The following is a 15,619-nucleotide window of genomic DNA, read 5'->3' on the forward strand; positions in this document are numbered from 1 at the left end:
CGGATCGCCTCAGCGCAGAGGGAGAACAAGGAGGGAAGAGACAAAGACTTTAAGACTTTTGCCTTGAGTGGTGCCTGGTGGACTCACTGTGGTGGATGTTAAATTTGTGTTTATTGTGTGTTTTTGTTATTTTATTATATGTATGACTGCAAGGCACGAGATTTCGTTCAGACCGGAAGGCCTGAATGACAATAAAGGATACTTAATTTAGTAGCAGGATTCTCTCTGGATAACAATGAGATATCAATGAGATATCGGTCATCTTGACCATACAACTAAGGAGATACTGGATGGGCTGGGCGTGTTTTCCTTGGAGCAGAGGGAGTTGAGAGGCACTTGATAGAAGTATACAAAATTATGAGGGGGCCGAGATAGAGTTGATAATAAGAAGTAATCTAACCAAGAAAGAACGATCGCTTAGAATACCAGGCCAACACAAATCAGGCAGCATCTGTGGAGGGAATGAATGGGCAGCATTTCAGGTCATGACCCTTCTTGAGACTAGTTTCCCACAACTGGATTTTTTGTATAAACTAAAATGCGTAAAATCAAGGATATAGAAAAGAAACTGGAATCATTTTTAAATTTCAATGGGAATTGAGAAGTGAATGAGCTTTGGTGTAAGATTGAAATGTTGCCCTCAGATCATGCAAGAAATCCAGTTGTAAAGATTTAGTCTAACCAGATTTTGAGTGTTTGATACAATAATAAGTGACTAAGAACCTACTTGTTTAGAGATACAGCGTGGAAACAGGCCCTTCGGCCCACCGGGTCCGCACCGACCAGCGATCCCCGCACATTAACACTATCCTACACACACTAGGCACAATTTTTACATTTACCAAGCCAATTAACCTACAATTAACCTATACGCCTTTGGAGTGTGGGAGGAAATTGAAGATCTCGGAGAAAGCCCACGCAGGTCACGGGGAGAAGGTACAAACTCCGTACAGACAGCACCTGTAGTCGGGATCGAACCCGGGTCTCCAGCGCTGCATTCGCTGTAATGCAGCAACTGTACCTCTGCGTCACCATAATATGTAATTATTTTTTCTAACTTTATCAAATCTTTTAGAGTCATAGACTGATATAATGTGGAAACATATGCCCACACTGACCAACATGTCCCAGCTACACTAGCCCCACTGGCCTGCGTTCGGCCCATATCCCTCCAAACCCATCCTATCCATGTACCTATCTAACTGTTTCTTAAACATTGCGATAGTACCTGCCTCAACTACCTCCTCTGGCAGCTTGTTCCATACACCTATCACACTTTGTGTGAAAAGTTATCCCTCAGATTCCTATTAAATCTTTTCCTCTTCATCTTAAACCTATGTTCTCTTCTAGATTCACCTACTCTGGGCAAGAGACTCTGTGCATCTACCCAATCTATTACCATCATGATTTTACACACTTCTATAAGATCACCCTCATCCTCCTGCGCTCCAAGGAATAGAGACCCAGCCGACTCAACCTTTCCCTACAGCTCAGACCCTCTAGTCCTGGCAACATCCTCGTCAATCTGCTCTACCCTATCCAGCTTTTATTGTCACTGTTTTGTTCCCGACAAGAAACTATTACATGACATAGGAAAAGCATCTGAATGGAGAGAGTGGGTTGTACGGATGTTGAGATAGAGGTTCACGTGCACCTCCTCTCACCTCATCTACTGCATCCGGTGTTCCCGATGTGGGCTCCTGTACATTGGCGACCCATAGTATAAGCTCGGCGACTGTGCTCAGCCTACAGGACCTCCCGGCTTTAACTCCTCTCCCATTCCCACACTGACCTTTCTGTCCTGGGCCTCCTCCATTGTCAGAGTGAGGCTGCTCACAAACTGGAGGTACAACACCTCATATTTTGCTTGGGTAGCGGTATGAATGTTGAATTCTCTCATTTTAGCTAGATTCTACAAACACTCCCTTCCCCCCATCCCCTCACTCTTCCGCCCCTTGTCCCCCTTCTTCCACTAAAAGTCAGTTAACCAGTTCTACAGTTCGCAATGCTGTGATCCTGGGGTCACCCCATCCCTAGCTAACAATCAAGCTATCAGGGAACCCCCTGCCTGAGGTCACCCTGCCTGAGGTTACCAGCCCTGATTTGTTCTGGGCCTTTCTTGCTCCAGCCTTCCTCCCCACCTAACAATTAGTCTAAAGAAATGTCCTGACCCAAAACATCACGTATCCATGTTATTCACAGATGCTGCATGGCCTGCTGAGATAGAGCTCTTAATAATAGGGGATATGGGGATAAGGCAGGAACGAGGTACTGATTGGGGATGATCAGTCATGTCACGATCACAGTGAGTGGCGGTACAGGCTCGAAGGGCCGAATGGCCTACTCCTGCACCTATTGTCTATTGTGCAGCATTCTGTGAAATGCCACCTATCCATGTTCTCCATAGATGCTGCCTGACCCGCTGAGTTACTCCAGCACTCTGTGAAACATCACCTATCCATGTTCTCCACAGATGCTGCCTGACCCGCTGAGTTACTCCGGCACTCTGTGAAATGTCACCTATCCATGTTCTCCACAGATGCTGCCTGACCCGCTGAGTTACTCAAGCACTCTGTGAAATGTCACCTATCCATGTTCTCCACAGATACTGCCTGACCCGCTGAGTTACTCAAGCACTCTGTGACAAACTTTGGATTATTGATTTGCGCGTCTCTTCCAAAATCTTTTACTTGTTTTGTCAGATTAATTTTTTCTGCTTGCGAATGTAGCAGTGGGAAAAGATTATTGAGTAATATAATTCACGAGTGAGGCCGCATTTAGAGTATTGTGTTCAGCCCTGGGCACCATGTTATAGGAAAGATGTTGTCAAGCTGGAAAGAATGCAGAGAAAATTGACAAGGATGTTGCCAGGACTAGAGGGTGTGGGCAATAGGGAGAGGTTGAGTAGGCTGGAGTACTCTATTCCGTGGAGCGCAGGAGGATGAGGGGTGATCTTTTAGAGGTGTATGAAGTCATGAGAGGAATAGATTGGGTAGATGCACAGTCTCTTGTCCATAGTTGGTGAATCGAGAACCAGAGGACATAGCTTTAAGGTGAAGGGGAACAGATTTAATAGGAATCTGAAGGGTAATTTTTTCACGCATAGGGTGGTGGGTGTATGGAACAAGCTGCCGGAGGAAGTAGTTGAGGCTGGGACTATCGTAATGTTTAAGACGCAATGAATAGGACAGATTTAGAGGGATATGGGCTAAATGCAGGCCAGTGGGACTAGTTTAGCTGGGACATGTTGGCCGGTGTGGCAAGTTGGGTTGAAGGGCCTGCTTCCAACACTGTATCACCCTATGACTCTATCTACAAGGAAGGGAGTGACAGTGATTTAGGAAGGGAAGGCTATAGCTTAGTGACTCATATTGTCTTCCTTCCCCATTAACACCCTCCCTCTAGAAACATATAAAATAGGTGCAGGAGTAGGCCATTCGGCCCTTCGAGCCAGCACCACTGATCGAGCTGATCATCCAAAATCAGTACCCCGTTCCGTTTTTTTCCCCATATCCCTTGATTCCCTTAGCCCTAAAAGCGAAATCTAACATGCAAATATTGCAGAGGAGCAAGAAAACAATGCCCTTCCAGCCACTTCCAGCATTATACATGGAGCAAAAAGAATCATTTCAGATACATTTTAGGTTCTGGTCATATCCACCAAGGTGCAATAAATGTCCTTGTTCACAGGAAGTTTACAAAGTAAACAGAGTACATTACAGAGTAATGATGAAGCAATAAAAAACAGGACCAGCATTAGGCCAACTTGTCCAGAAGGTGATGAATGGTGATGAATACCCCTGGCCTCATATCCTGAGCTGGCTAGCGTTTCTGCTACTGCTCACATTATTGTCAGAGCTGAACATGTGAGAATGTGGATATTTGATATGGCCGGAGCGTACCTTCAGATTGTATTATCTATCACTTTTTATTTTCCAAAACAAACATGCTCATGGGGAAAATGACCTTTCGACAATGGCATTGGAGTTGTGGCCTTACAAGGCTGTTAACAGAGCATGTTGCATGAAAAATGTTTTTACCTGTTCAGGGCGGCACAGTGACACAGCGATAGAGTTGCTGTCTGTACGGAGTTTGTACGTTGTCCCCGTGACCTGCGTGGGTTTTCTCAGAGATCTTCGGTTTCCTCCCAAACTCCAAAGACGTAAAGGTTTGTAGGTTAATTGGCTTTGTATAAGTGTAAATTGTCTCTGGTGTGTGTAGGATAGTGTTAATGTGGAAGGATCGCTGGTTGGTGCAGACTCGGTGGGCAGAAAGGCCTGTTTCCACACTGTATCTCTAAACTAAACAATGGTATGGACACTTGTCATATTTATCTCCTCTATTTATCACTTCTTTCTCTGGCTTTAGAATATTGAATCTAATGTTGAAAAAATGTAGTGCAACCGCCCGTGTTTTTTGTAAAGTTGACCAGGACATCTTAGCACATTAGAGTTTGAAAATTCTACTTAAGGGATAATCTCCCTGCAGATTTGGTAAACTTTGTGGTTCATCTTTAAGCACAGACAGATGAGTGTTTACATCAAATGTCAAGTTCACCAAAAGTGATGATCTGCCTCATTCATAGTAATCTGGTTGTTTCAGGTCCTGAAAATCCTTGTCCGAGCGGTGGAAGAAGGAATCGCAGATCGCAAAGGGGATTCTGCGAAACCTTTGGCAGGGAGATTGCGAGAACTATTCGGTCGGGTGACTTCCAAAGTAACCAACGATGCTGAGATTTGGAGGTTGTATGCCAAGCTTTGTGGAGATGGGCAAACAGTAAACCCAGAAGATAATGAAAAGGTTGGTACCAAATGCCGCTGTGGATTTCACTCTGAGCTTAAGCATCTTGATAAAGTCCAACATGTCTTGCCCACGTTCCTCTACCCACTCAAGACTCTCTCAAGATAGGGGAGGAAAACAACGAGGTCCTCTTCACCTCTGCTATTGAAACAGTTCCAGGAAAATGTGTGCTAACCCCAGCTGTTTCATGTGTTCATTCTCTGATGTGATCAATAGCTTGCAGACTGTCAAATTTGTTTGTTCATTTTACAGATGCCTTGTGCTTTTGGGGTGATCTGCTTGCGATTAGGTTGCTCTAAATCAGCAACATTTTACAGTTTTTCTCTATGTTAAATCACCTTGTGTATGTTTGCATGCAGTTACTACACATTCCTTTCAGTTTCAGTTTAGTTTATTGTCACAGTGAAAAGCTTTTGTTCCATGCTACCCAGTCAGAGGAAAGACAATACATGATTACAATCAAGCCATTTATGGTGTATAGATACATGATAAGGGAATAACGTTTAGTGCTAGGTAAAGCCAGCAAAGTCCGATCAAAGATAGTCCGAGGCTCACAAATGAGGTAGATAGTTGTTCAGGACTGCTCTCTGGTTGTGGTAAGATGATTCAGTTAGAAACATAGAAAATAGGTGCAGGAGGAGGCCATTTGGCCCTTCGAGCCTGAACCGCCATTCAATATGATCATGGCTGATCATCCAGTACCCCGTTCCTGCTTTTCCCCCATAATCCCATGATTCCGTTAGCCCTAGGAACTAAATCTAACTCACTCTTGAAAACATCCAGTGAATTGGCCTCCACTGCCTTCTGCGGCAGAGAAATCCACAGATTCACAACTCTTTTGATGAAAAGGTTTTTCCTCAAGTCAGTCCTAAATGACCTATACCTTATTCTTAAACAGTGACCCCTGGTTCTGGACTCCCCCAACATCGGGAACATTTTTCCTGTGCAATCTCTTAAGAATGTTCTATTTTCTATAAGGTCCCCTCTTATCCTAAATTCCAGTGAATATAAGCCCAGTCGATCCATTCTTTCATCATATGACAGTCCCGCCATCCCGGGAATTAACTTGGTGAACCTACGCTGCCCTCAATAGCAAGAATGTCCTACCCTCAATAGCAAGAATGTCCTTCCTCAAATTAGGAGACTAAAACTGCACACAATACTCCAGGTGTGGTCTCACCAGGGCCCTGTACAACTGCAGTAGGACCTCCTTGCTCCTATACTCAAATCCTCTCGCTATGAAGGCCAATATGTAATTTGACGTTTTGGTTCGAGACCCTTCTTCAGTCAGGGGAGTGGGCAGGAGAGATAAAATGTAGTCAGAGACTGTAAGACTGGTGTGAGAACTGGGAAGGGAGAGGGGATGGAGAGAGAGGGAAAGCAGGGCTATTTTAAGTTAGAGAAGTCTATGCTCATACTGCTGGGGTGTAAGCTACCCAAGTGAAATATGAGGTGCTGTTCCTCCAATTTGTGCTGGGCCTCACTCTGACAATGGAGGAGGCCCAGGACAGAAAGGTCAGATTGGGAATGGGAGGGGGAGTTAAAGTGCTGAGCAACTGGGAGATCAGGTAGGTTAAGGCGGACTAAGTGGAGGTGTTCAGCGAAACAATCGCCGAGCCTGCGCTTGGTCTCACCGATTTACAGGAGTTGACACCTGGAACAGCGGATACAGTAGATGAGGTTAGAGGAGGTTCAAGTTGTGATATCTTGAGCTCAGACACAGAATAACAAGTTAACTCACTGCTGACTGGAACTTCACTGCAGAGCTGTCTGTGGTTTATTCAATCATTTACAATCCTCCAACCAAAGGTGGCGCTATTACAACTCCTCCCACCTTAATGAAAACGTTATCGCCTTGTTGACAATTTTGAATATAATACAAACGGTATGAATTTATTACAATCTAGTCTGATAGTTTACTTTTATACAACAATAAAATGAGGGCATCAGGCATATATGTTGCATATACAATTGACAAAATAACTTCACAAATTAAACCTAACCGCTGGGTTTCTCCTTCTTTCTGGATATCTTCCCATACCAAACGTTTCTGACTGTTTAGAACTTCTTGGACTCATTTTTGATCGAGTCAAGTCTTTCTTTTAACCTACATTCAAAGATTCCAGTCCATCAGTCAATTTTGTTTGACTGTCTGTCAACCACACTTTTTTTTAATTTATTTTTTTAAAATATTTTATTTTATTAGAAGTAAGTACAGTCATATGGCACCAAAGTGCCTAATATATATTTTCATAATACATTTTATGTACAACTTCTTTTTTTCTTTTTTTTTGTTACACTGAAAAAAGATTAGAATAAGAAAAAGAAGTTAGATAGTAAAGGATAGAAAGATGTGAAATATATAGTGTGTGAAAAAAGAAAACGAGTAAATGAAGAAAGTTGAGAGAGAGAGAATAGAGAAAAGAAAGTAAAATAAAATAGAAAAGATCATTATTTATAATCTTGACCAACCCTCGTCCAGTCCTGAAACAGTTATTTTTTACAATTGTGTTGCACCATATGATTCCAAAAAAACGACGAATGGAGACCAACTCGTTATGAATTGGTCTGATTTATCCATTAGGAGGAAAACCACACTTGAACCTCCATTTTCTGGCTGGTTCAAACGCTCACTGTCTAGTGTACCTTCTTGTACCATTTCTGGTTCATCCATTGGTACGTGTACTTGAGTGGTTAACAAATTATCTGACTCGTCTAATTGATCTGGTTGTAAACCTGTCTGTGCTTGCATAGGCATGACATGGTCAATCTGTACTTTTCTCACCTTCCCACTTCCAAACATCTTGACCACGTATGTCCGTGGTCCACACTTTCTCACTACTCTGCCAGGTTACCACTTCACCCACTTGTGATGATGGTTTTTCACCTGTGCCTTCTGATTCAACTCAACACTCCTTTCCTTTACTCTACTTCTGTCATGATTTGTTTTTTGTTTCTCCTGTTTGTTTCTACTGTTTCTCCTGTTTCTCTTCTACTGTTTGAGCCAAGTTTGGTTTCAACAGTGAAAACCTTATTCTGGGTTTTCTTTTCAAGAACAGTTCAGCTGGTGTTCGACCAGCAGTGGTGTGAGGTGTTTTTTTGATATGTAATCAGAAAGTTAGCCAGTTTGTGAAACAGAGACAACTGTCCTTTCTTTGGATTTGGATCCAGCAGTTTGACTAAACTACGTTTTACAATTTATACTGTGCATTCTGCTGCACCATTTGAAGCAGGATGGTATGGAGCGACTCTAGTGTGTTTTACACCATTCCCTTTCATGAATTGTGCAAACTCTTGTGAACAGAATTGTGCTCCGTTATCAGACACAATATCCTCTGGAAATCCATAGGACGCAAACAATCCTCATAAAATGTCTATCGTTTTGCTGGATGTATTTTTGTTCATCGGAAACACCTCAACCCACTTGGAGTGACTATCAATCCCAATCAACAATTGTTGTCCATCTAACCCTGCAAAGTCAACGTGTAATAATAATAATAATAAATTTTATTTAATGGGCGCCTTTCAGACATCTCAATGACACCTTACATAGTAATCGGAATAACATATAATCGGAATATAACAAGTAATAAAGACATCACAGAGACACAAATTAAAAACAGAATTCAATCTTTGCCACACTCTAGCCGGCCATTTCCATGGCTGTAGCGGTACTGTTGGTGGATTCTTTCCAACTGCTTGACATGTGCTACACTCTTTCACCATTTGTTCTATGTCCTTATCTAGTCCAGGCCACCATAGATAGCTTCTAGCTAGACACTTTGTTAGACACATTCCCAAATGCTGATCATGAAGATCTCCTAGCAATTTTAGTCCATATTTTTCAGGGATTACCACTCTCGCTCCCCACATGACACAACATTGGTCTCCTGAGAGTTCATTCTAACGTACAAAGAATGGTTTCAGTTCTACCTCTGAATCCGGCAATTTGTTTGGCCATCCATTGTAACATACTCCTGTACTCTTGACAAAAGTCAGTCAGTGCGAGTAGCCTTCCGAATGTCTCCTGAAGTGATAGGTAACTCATCTACATGAGAGAAATAAAACTTGTCCTCTCTGTTTGGGGCAACCTCCGATTCCAAAGGTAATCTAGACATGGCATCAGCATTGCTGTGCTCTGCTGCCTTACGATACTGAATATCATACTGGTATGCAGACAATATCAATGCCCATCTTTGCATTCTGGCTGCTGCCAGAGTTGGTATGTGTGTTTTTGGATTTAGGATCACTGTCAACGGCTGGTGATCTGTCTCATTGTAAGACTACAAGATATTAAAAATGTAAGAATGTAAGAAACATGTAATAGTGTGCTTTATTCCAGTGTCCCACTTTTCCTCTCCAGGCCCTGCAGTATCTCAGTAAAGCGTATCGATGTAAAACACAATCGAGTGGCTGGGAAAAAGATGCAGAATCTTTCAAGGAAGTGGCTAAACAAGCAATAGAACTTGCACACGGTAAGTGGCCATTGGCTCGCATATTCAGTCACACAAGTTCACAAGCTATAGGAGTAGAATTAGGCCATTCAGCCCATAGGCCCCAGTCCTTCAGTAAAGACCAGGTAGGGGAAAGCTGCTCCTGCCAGCTGTTGCTTCAAGAGCCAGGAGTCTGATTCAAAATGTGTGGAATTCCCTGCCATTTGTGGAATTCCCTGCCACAGAGGGCAGTGGAGGCCAAATCACTGGATGGTTTAAGAGAGAGTTAGATAGAGCTCTAGGGGCTAGTGGATTATCAAGGGATATGGGGAGAAGGCAGGCACGGGTTATTGATTGGGGACGATCAGTCATGATCACAATGAATGGCGGTGCTGGCTCGAAGGGCCGAATGGCCTCCTCCTGCACCTATTTTTCTATGTTTCTAAAATTGAGAGGAAAAGTTCTAATGTGGGGAGAAACTTTGCATAGAGATTATGTTCCAGCACTTGAGGTCCATCAAAGTGGCATAAACAGTATGAATCAGGAGCATTGGAGTCAAATTGTATCGAGAATATTGTGCATATCTGTGCGGACGGAACAAGAAGGGGGAAGCAGCCTGAAGACACTGCTCTGTTCGGAGCCAGCACTGGGTATGTGCTACAGCAGCAGCCCTGTGATCTCAGGGTCAGTCAGTGCTCAACCTTCGGGTCCTGCCCACCATTCTGTACAGTCTGAACCAACCAGAGAAAATGTTTCATTTGTCTGCTGAAAGTTTGCACCATCCTGCAGTTTTAAATTGTGTTCACACAAGATAAGGATTTTGTTTTAGTAAGAAGAGTTTTTAATACGAAGTTGATATGGGTACTGTGTCTTAGAAAATACTAGTTGATATACATGCAATCTAACACTGGACTTGGAACTGTGCCTTAATGAGTTGTGTTTGTTTTTGTGGGGTTTTATTTGTAGTGTCCATTAAATGCAGCGAAAGCAAAACGAACCCTCAGGAGGCTGTGCAGATGCTGACGTCAGCCCGGCTCAACCTACGTGGCCTGTCCACCAAAGCACAGGTAGGACGCATCAAGTTTCTTTTGTTAGCTTTAAGGCGCTGATTTTTGTTTTGTTTTGTAGCCTTGAGCTGCACAGGGGCAGTTTCATAGTTAAAATTTACAAAGCCTATCCAGGAATCTGCCTAATTCAGAGGATGGTGTGTTCTTGTGATGTTGGGTCTGAGATGTACGGATGCCAATGCTGCTTTTGTGCTTTTCATAGCTTTAGAAATTCTGAAACATGTGAATTTTGTATTATCAGGATTTTCACACAGGCGAACACAATGACAATTCAGTGGCAGTGATTCATTTTAACATCTATCTTCCAGTTGAAAGGTGTACGGATGTCAGTTTGAAGAGGCATCTCCACCCCAAAAGGTCACCCATTCCTTCTCTCCAGAGATGCTGCCTGTCCCACAGTTGGCTTGCATATAATCCATATCCCTGCATTTCCAAAGGTCTTTTAAATGCCATTATCATATCTGCCTCACCCACTGCCCCCGCCCGGAAACCTATTTCAGTCGCTTAAGGGCCTGTCCCACTTGGCAATTTTTTTCGGCGACTGCCGGCATCCTATCAGCGTCGCCAAAAGATTTTGAACATTTCAAAATCCAGCGGCGACAAAAAAATGTTGCGACACGTGAAAAAACACCGCGCGTCAATGCGTCATCACACCGCAAATCTTCCGGTGACCTGATACGTCAGTCAATGATGCCGGCAGACGCCGAAAAAATCGGCAAGTGGGACAGGCCCTTTACCATCCTCGGTGTAAAAAAGATTTGCCCCACACGTCTCCTTTAAACCCTACATCTCTCACCTGAAAACTATGCCCTCTAGTATTTGATGTTTCCATCCTGGGAAAAAGGTTCTGACTGTCTCCTCTATCTATCAATCAATCAATCAATCAATCAATCAACCTTTATTGTCATCCTGCAAGCAACAGTTGTACAATGCAAAATGAAAAGACGTTTCCCAGGGAATAGCAGAGCATCGCACATGAAATTTAAAACATTTCACACATAATAACACTAAAAACAATCCAGTCCCTGATGGAACAGAATAAATAGATAAAAGCAGGTAAAACACAACGTTAAAATACAATAAAACCAATCATAAAAATGTCCGGGGCAGCTGATTTGAGTTGCCAGTGCCAGTTATAAAAGTGGCCGTGCCAGCCGCAGAATCAAGTGACTGTGAGTACAGAGTGACTGTTTAGCAGCCTCACAGCCTGTGGTAGGAGCTGTTTAGCAGTCTTGTAGTCCGGGCTTTGATGCTTCGATATCTTTTGCCTGATGGCAGGAGATCCAGGTGTATGTGGAGGGGGTGCAGTTTGTCCTTAGCAATTCTCTGAGCTTTTTTCAGACAGCGGCTCTGGAACAGTTCTTGTACCGAGGGTAGGGAGACGCCAATGATCCTCTCTGCTCCCCTCACTGCCCTCTGCAGAGCCTTCCTGTCCGAGCAGTTGCAGGTGGAGTACCACGTATTTATGCAGTACGTGAGTACAGACTCCACCGTACCCCTGTAGAAAGTCCTGAGGATGATGGTGGGGAGTGAGGCCTGTTTTAGTTTCCTCAGGAAGTGCAGTCGCTGATGGGCCCGTTTGACGGTCCCAGTGGTGTTCCTGGACCAGGTGAGGCTGTCTGTAATTTGCACACCGAGGAACTTTATGCTCTCCACTCTCTCCACTATGGTGCCACTGACATCCCTCTCATCATTTCATATACTTCCATTAGGTCTCGCCACAATCTCCAGTGTTCCAGACAAAACAATCTAAATGTGTCTAATTTCTATTTGTAGTTAATATTCCCAAATCCAGGCATCGTACTGGTAAACTAGCTCTGCACTCTTTCCAAAGCCTCCACATCCTGCAATGGGGCGGCCAGAACTCCACACAGTACCTCAAATGCAGCCTATAGATCTGTATCATGACTTTCTGGCTGATGTACTCAATGCTCTGGTGAATGAAGGTAAGGGAACCATATGCCTTCTTTCACACCCAGTCTACTTGCTTTGTCGCTTTCAGGGAGTTATGGACTTGGACCCCAAGATCTCTCCGTACACCAATGGGGTTAAAGGTCATGCCAGTAATTCTATATTAAAGGTACACAAAAATGCTGGAGAAACTCAGCGGGTGCAGCAGCATCTATGGAGCGAAGGAAATAGGCGACGTTTCGGGCCGAAACCCTTCTTCCTAATTCTATATAGTAATTCTATATTTTCCCCTTACATTTGACCTCCCAAAGTGCAACACCTCACACTTGCTCAAACTTAAACTCCATCTGTCATTTCTCCCCTCATTTCTGAAGATGATCTATATCACACTGTATGCTTTGGCAACCTTCCTGACAGATGGCAACCACAACAATCTTGGTGTCAACTGCAAACTTACTAATCAACCCGTCTACACTTGCGTCCAAGTCATTAATATATATCACAAACAGCAAAGGTCCCAGCACAGATCCCTGCAGAACTCCACTGGTCACTGACTCCACTGAATGGCCCCATTCTGAGACCCCAACCTGACCACCAACTTGTTCTCAGTCTCTCTCCCAGGGCCGCGGCCTCTGGCTTCCTACCAGCTCCATGCATCCTTAACAGATTGGCTGATTAAATATAGAAAGCTAGAAAGTGTGTACATCAAGTAGTTGAATTAATCCCAGGGGAACAGTGCCTCTCCTTTGCCACGGATTTCAGTACCAGTGAATGGCAGGGCTCTGGGGAGTGTTGTTGAAGGTTCCTTGAAGGTGGAGTGGTCAAAAAGGCATTGGCTCATTGGCCCTCATCATTCAGAATATGGAGTGTTGACGTTGGGAGTATTTGCAGTTGTATAAGACATTGGTGAGGTCACATTTATAGTATGGACACAAAAAGCTGGAGTAACTCAGCGGGACAGGCAGCATCTCTGGAGAGCAGGAATGGGTGACGTTTCGGGTTGAAACATCCTTCACCTATGCCTTCTCTCCGGAGATGCTGCCTGTCCCGCTGAGTTACTCCAGCTTTTTGTGTCTATTGTCTTTCTGCTGACTGGTTAGCACGCAACAAAAAGCTTTTCACTGTACCTTGGTACACGTGACAATGAACTACAGTGAACTCCATACAGAAACGTTGTAGGAGACTTTCTAACAGGGGCACCTGTCTATCACTAGAGGAACTCTACGGTTACCACAGGGAACCTCATTCATGCTATTAATACCAGCCTGACAAATAATCTTCCTTCGCACTCGTATCACTGTGGTCGGCATCCTCAAAGAAACAGCAATCTCCAGCCATTGGAAGTGTGTTGCTGGTATTGTACCTGTGTCTCATAAAAAGCATTCTTCACAATCTTGCAATATTCAGAACGTACATCCTGAAACTGAAACAGTGTCCCTTGAAATGGAGAGCGGGAAAACATAGTTTTGTAAACCTCACAATGCAGGATCGTGATCTTACTGACATTTATTAAAATGGCAAATTGTGCCACACTGCCATGTTTTTAGTTCAAGTTAAATATATTTGATATATATTTGATATATATTCACAAATGTTCGATTAATGTAAAACATAATCTAATTCAATTTAAAATTTTACATAGATTATATTATTCAAAAACAAGATTGAACAAATTTTATCCAAATATCCAAATTTATCCCATTTGTGATAAATGTCTATCCCAAAACGCAACTATAACACACTCCTTAGTTTCCTGCATAAAACTTTATAGATTTTGGAGTGATATTTTCTAAATATTTACAAAATTATTCAAGACAAGAATGGAACCTAATACTGAAATGATTATATTTGGAGTAATAGAAGATGGGAATAAATTGAGCACATCTCAAAATTTATTTTTTAACTATGGTTTAATAATAGCAAAAAAATTAATACTTAAATTTTGGAAAAATACATCAATACCAAAGCTTAAAATGTGGATTGCAAGTATGTTGGACACCGCACATCTTGAGGAAATGCGATTCCTCCTAATGGATAAATCAGACCAATTCATAACGAGTTGGTCTCCATTTGTCGTCTTTTTGGAATCATATGGTGCAACACAATTGTAAAAACTAACTGTTTCAGGACTGGACGAGGGTTGGTCAAGATTATAAACAATGATCTCCTTTTTTTTTTTTTTATGTCTTATTCTCTCTTTTCTATTTTCTTTTTCTCAACTTTCTTCACTCATTCGTCTTACTTCTTTTTCTTCACACACTATATAGGTATGTTGCAAAGCGTACCTGAAGCGTCTTTGAAGATCTGCCGCTGAGGGTGTGCGCGATTTTGGCGCCGTTTAGAGGGGGCGGGTTTAAAACGCGATTTTCTCTAAGCTGTTCCAATCGAAAATGTTCAGCCTAGTTAATTATTAACGAAAAATCGCTGGAAGACCTCGTCGCAAAAGCTATTATTAGGTTTAAAGGCCTTGAATAATAGTTATAGTAGTTTAAAAATCAATCTTTAAACCCGCGACCGTCAGCAACCGCAGAGTCTCATAAAGAAAATAGCAGAAGGTAGGTTGTATATTTTTACATTCAAAAGGGCTTCTAAAGATCCTTTTATACAAAATTTAATATTGCGAGTAGCTCAATTTGGGCAAATTATATCGCGCAGTATTTTTCTCGGCATTTGAGGCACAAATCTACCGCAATGTGAACGTTCTAAACCAGCGCGTTCCACAGGGACCCACTGGAAAGCTGATTTAAATGGGCATTTATTTACAGCAATTGAACACTAAATTCCTTCCATTTGGCCTATAAATTAATGTAAATGAGATTTAAAAATCATGTTATATTGTGAATTATTTGTGAATATTCTTTGGACGCTTAGGCTATTTAAAAATGTTAATCTTTCCTTAAGAAATGGATAGATGTTTAGATCTAGTAATTGAATTTTGATTAAACATGATTTTCTTTTTGAGTATTTACTATTTGTTTTAGCGTTTAACTTTATAATTTCTACCTTTTTTTCTAAAACTGCAAATAATAACTTGTTTCTGTTAATGCTGTTCAGTGTTTTTTTTAATTTACATTGTAAACAGATGTCTCCAAAGAAGAAATGTAAAGTTGTCAATCCAAAAGCCCAGCCAGGCATAGCTAGAGTTCAACTTGAGGTGAATTTCTCTGTCATGCCCGAGTCTCTGAGGGATCTTAAAAATGGACACATCTTGTACTTGTTTACCTCATTTGGAAAAAGTCTGCCTGAAACAGAGAAATCGCTGAGTTCACATTTCTCTTTGTCGGATGCAGAAGGCTATTCATGTGCTACTGTTAAGTTAAGAGTGCAGGCTCTCGTTAAACGGACTTTGCTTAAGTTTAAAAAACTCACCAATCCCAAGGAATTTGGAGCATTTATGGAAATTTGTGA

At 42.4% G+C, this 15,619-nt stretch overlaps 1 protein-coding gene across 1 annotated transcript in view; it reads left to right on the forward strand.

Moving 5' to 3' along the window:
- Window positions 1-15,619, forward strand: part of ttc27 (tetratricopeptide repeat domain 27) — a 177,984-nt gene that overhangs the window by 157,410 nt on the left and 4,955 nt on the right. Inside the window, exons 17-19 of the mRNA XM_033025128.1 lie at window positions 4,603-4,800; window positions 9,164-9,275; window positions 10,200-10,300. Of these exons, the coding sequence (XP_032881019.1) occupies window positions 4,603-4,800; window positions 9,164-9,275; window positions 10,200-10,300 (411 nt within the window). The remainder of the gene's footprint in view (window positions 1-4,602; window positions 4,801-9,163; window positions 9,276-10,199; window positions 10,301-15,619) is intronic.

This window comes from Amblyraja radiata, chromosome 8 (assembly GCF_010909765.2).
Source record: "Amblyraja radiata isolate CabotCenter1 chromosome 8, sAmbRad1.1.pri, whole genome shotgun sequence".
In the NCBI taxonomy this organism is placed as follows: domain Eukaryota; kingdom Metazoa; phylum Chordata; class Chondrichthyes; order Rajiformes; family Rajidae; genus Amblyraja; species Amblyraja radiata.